This window comes from Orycteropus afer, unplaced genomic scaffold, assembly GCF_000298275.1.
Source record: "Orycteropus afer afer isolate SDZICR_OR568_19922 unplaced genomic scaffold, OryAfe1.0 scaffold00571, whole genome shotgun sequence".
NCBI lineage: Eukaryota > Metazoa > Chordata > Mammalia > Tubulidentata > Orycteropodidae > Orycteropus > Orycteropus afer.
The window spans coordinates 981390-985978 of record NW_006922158.1 but is presented as its reverse complement, the minus strand read 5'-3'; the positions used below and the strand labels follow the sequence as shown (position 1 = coordinate 985978).

The 4589-nt window shown below is 41.4% G+C and overlaps 1 protein-coding gene across 1 annotated transcript in view; it reads left to right on the top strand.

Annotated features, from left to right (window-relative positions):
* The window catches only part of ARHGEF6 (Rac/Cdc42 guanine nucleotide exchange factor 6), a 122072-nt gene that overhangs the window by 63595 nt on the left and 53888 nt on the right, over window positions 1-4589 (top strand). Inside the window, exon 7 of the mRNA XM_007956006.2 lies at window positions 3649-3743. Within this exon, the coding sequence (XP_007954197.1) occupies window positions 3649-3743 (95 nt within the window). The remainder of the gene's footprint in view (window positions 1-3648; window positions 3744-4589) is intronic.

Sequence of the window (4589 nt, the reverse complement as noted above, 5' to 3'; positions counted from 1 at the left end):
GGGGTCACTATGAGTCGGATCCGACTCCATGGCAGTGAGTTTGGTTTTGGTTTGATCATTGGATATGACTCTATTTTCCACCTTTGTTTACGCAGTTAGCTTCTTAAAACAATTTCTTCATTGTTATATGAAGAAATGGAGGAAATCTTTTTTACCGGGAAATCAATAGCCTAGGATGGAGGCACAAAAGGCCTCTCCCCTCTCCTTCCATGGCCTCTCACCATCTGTTTTATTCTGAACTCAGGCAAAGTTTAGTTGAACCAAAGGATGCCCAGCTGTCCTTGTGAAGCCAGAGTCAGAGAGGCAACGCCAGTGTCTGGACACAGTCTATTTGCATTAACTCTGAATGGATTTCATCTCGATCAAATTGTCCTGCTCTGAAGTTGGTTGGCCTGCCAAGCTCCCTGCCTCCTGACTCACCACTGAGGCCTTCTGTTTGGGAACACATAGCCTTCTCTGTTTGCTCTCCTTATCCTTCCAGCATTAGATGCCCTGTGGCTGGGGAAAGAAAGAACCAGTCTCTCAAGTTCATCAGTTGGTCCTTTGAGATGGAGGAAAGCAATAAAAGTCCAAGTGAATTTGGGAAAGCATCCCAAGCATCCATCCCGATGCTCCATTCTGCCATTCAGACACAGAGAGGACTAGTCTCTGTACTGCATTCCCATACAGCAGATTTTTTTATTTTTTATTTTTTTGGCGTAATTGAATGAAAAAGACTCATTCATCACCTTTGTCATTTTCATTTTGTAAAGTCAGCATTCTGTCATCTGCAACACTTCAAATGATAGGAAGATACATCTTCCCTTAGCTCTTTGGATCTCATTCAAAGTGTCTGCCTGCCCAGCTCACCTTGGCCATCAGTCTAGCTCATGCTCGGAGTTCCAGTGGACATGGTAGCCCTAGAAAGTGTTCTGCTTCACCTAGCAAGTAAGCCCATTGAAGCAGGGCAGCGGGCACCTTTTCTGCAAGATCTTAACAATTTCATTTAAAAGGGCCCTGATGCTGGAATTTAAAGGAAGTAGAAATGCTAAAGCTGATTCAGTGGGGGAAGGGAATGGTATTAAAATAATGTTGACTGGCTTCAACAATCACATTTGATGATGAAAATAAGATCTGTGGTTTTTCTAATGAAAAATTCCCTTCAGGCCTTGATTGTATTTTTTCAACAGACATTATTATTTGGGTGTTGTGTGCCACTGAGTTGATTCTAACTACTAGCGACCCCACGCGACAGAATGGAACTGTCCCATAGGTTTTTCTTGGCCGTAACCTTTACGAGAGCGGATTGCCATGTCTTTCTCCCGCAGAACTGCTGGGTGGGTTTGAATTGCCAACCTTCCAGTTGGCAGCTGAGCGCTTAACCATTGGGCCCCCGGAGCTCCTACAGTTCAGGTAGTGTGACAGGTACACATCAATGCTTCAAGGGCAAGTGAGGTTGTGGGCTGCTTTGTTAGGAGACATGCTCCTTGTAGGACCATGCTAACCAAAGGAGATGACGAGATGATCGCCTTGCCTCAGTAAGATGGAAGGTATGGCACCTCTAGGCAACCAAATAGATCTTTTTAGTAAAGCAATCTGCATGTGAATGAGTCCTTCATCCTTCTTGTTACTTCATTCACCACAGTGTTGAATTCTAGTCCTCTCCATTTCTAAGCATAAAAGTTGAAATAGTAGTACTGAGTGTGAGTATAAGTGATCACTTGAGGTACTGCAGTGAACTGAAAGCTATAATGATGGTCAAACTCAAGTTCAGGTTTAGTCTACTCTTTTTTAGTTCCTTAAAATAGAAAGTTAGGCTATTCATTTGAGACCTTCTCTTTTAATATATAGACTTTCACAGCTGTAAATATTTCTTTATGCGCTGCTTTAGCTGCAACTCATAAGTTTCTTCATGCAATGTTTTCATTTTCATTCCTGTTAAAATATTTTCTAATTTCCTTTGTTGTGCTTAGACTTCCAGTTGGGAGGTGAATTCCCAGTGCTCCAGGCCCTAGATCTACACTTTTGGAGAATGGGTTCTGAATAGAGGAACTGAAAGTAGGCACAAGTAGCTGGGGAGAAGGGGCTACAACTGAACCTTAGCTTTTGAAGCCACCCTGTGACCTATGTCCTTCTAAACCTGTGGTTCTCAACTAGGGGTGATTTTGTCCTCCCAGTGATGTTTGACAATGTCTGGAAACAGTTTTGGTTGTCACAATTGGGTTAGGGCACTACTGCTATCTAGTGGGGAGAGACCAGGGATGATGCTAAACATTTTACAGTGGCCGGGAAAGCCCCAGCAACAAAGAATGATCTGGTCTGAAATATCAACAGTGCTGCCACTGAGAGATCCCCGCCTTTTTTAACCTTTCTTTCCATTGGTGGGACTGTTTTCTGCTCACCCAGCACCTACCTGTAGTTTCACAATGGCCCCTCAGGTCAGTGGTAAGGTCATAATCTGAGGGGAGGTGAATGAAGCTAGAAAGGTGAAGTCACGTGTCAGTCTACAGCAGAGCCAGGACCACCACCCTCCAGGTCTCCTGTTTCCCAGAAAATCCACAGCTGCCAGGGCCTTCCGCTTACTCTGGTCATTCCACCTTTCCAGAACAGACCATCATGCATTATTTTGTGAGTAGATGGCTGGCATCTTGGCAGGCAATCAGGAGCAATTTGCCAAATGAGTGAAAAGGCTTCTCCTAACTAAGAAGGCTTCGCACTGCCTTCTAATTCCTGTTTAATGTCTCCCCCTTCGGTTAGAATGGAAGCTCTTTGTGGGCGGCACAGCATTTGGCACAGAATACGTGCCCAGTAAATTTTAGTTGGATACATGGGAAGAAATGAGAGGACATACACCAATATACCAACTTGGTCATCTCTAGGAGCTTGAAATGAAGGTTGTGCCTACCTCCAGAAGAAGCTGGGAGGTGGGATGAGACTTCAGGACTAGCAGGGGAAGTGAAATTGTGGGTCCAAACATTGATCCTTTTGTCTGTAGGATTCTAATTTTGTTACCATTAATCATCCTGATAAACATTATTTCTCTTGTTAAATCCGTCACATTTTGTCAGCCTCCTTTTCTTTTTAATTGTTCATGCTACCATTTTTAACCCTTGCTAAAAGATCAGTTTTAACCCTGCTTAAAAATTCAGAGTCCTAGCATTTTGTTCTTTATAGGTCTCATCCAAAGCATAACTTAAAAAAATTTTTTTTGTGGTGTTTGACATCACAGTTTTCCTTAAATTATCCTGTCATTATGTCCTAAAGTAGGTTGACCTTCATTTTCTCATCCATAGAGTAGGACTAATGATCCTTTATTCACTGAGAACTTTTCTGAGGATGAAATGACTTAAAGCTCATGAAAGCACTTTGTATAATACTGTGTAAGTGGCAGTGGACCTCCAGTTAGTGGGTAACTCTGAAACATTGTGTTCTATGATTTATTCAATAGCAACCAGTTCCATGTGATTATTAAAATAGTTTGCGAGACTGAAACAAAATGCTTTCAGATTTTATGCTCCTTACTGACTATGCTAGCTTATGTAAACAAGATATTTTTTTCCCGTAGTAATTAGGTTAAAAGACCAAAACAACGCACTTTAGAAGCTAAAGCTATGTGGTCTCTTAGGCTCTCCTGACAATCATGGTAACTTGTCCTTTGTTTCTTCATAGGTGTTACAGAACATCTTGGACACTGAGAAAGAGTATGCTAAAGAACTTCAGTCTCTTCTTGTTACTTACTTAAGACCCTTGCAGTCCAATAACAAGTAAGATTTTTGTTTAAAACCCCTCGCTAAAAAAGCACTATGATGGCAGCATATAGAGTCATCACTCTCATGTCACTGAATAATTGATTTTGCCCTTTAGAAGAATTTCCATAGATCATAGGTTGCCGAGAACAGGGTCAGGGCCACAGAAATTCTTCAAGATGCCACTTTGGGAGAGTACAACTCTCTCTCTCTCTCTCTCTCTCTGGGCTCTGGGAGGGATGAGTGGATCTGTATTTCTGCCTGTTCCAGTTTTTATCTTGTCCAATTGGAAAGTGACGTATCTGGTGAAAGGACTTCCTGGTGCTTTTACTCTGAAAGCACATAAGCTGGGAGTTGTTGTGCTGACTTAGGCCTTTGCTCACCAGAGCAGGACCTCTTTCCCATGCTCTGATAGTGGAAAGAGTGGGGCATTTACACGTGTTCAGATCAACTAAAGCCAGCATTTCACCCAGACAAAGGTGAAGGATCAAATGATGGTAAGGTGTTTTTTTTTCTTTAACAAAATATTCAAATCTATCCTAGTCTTTGACATCTGAAGTGCTTGTCTAAGACCTGAACTTAGTTTTCATACAAAAAAAATATCAACTCTTCATTTTGTGCGTGTATGTGCTTATAAGTGCAGGATATTTAAAAATAGTTGCTAACTGCAATTAAAAATTTTAACTGATTAAACTTCATTAGAGATTTGATTAGAGTCAAATAAAATATTTAACAATTGGCCCATATAACGCGGGACACAAACCTCCACTTTTACTTATTTTATTTTAATTTGGGTGAAAATTTACAGAGCAAATTGACTTTCCATACAGCAGTTCACATATACTTTGTCTCATGACATTGACC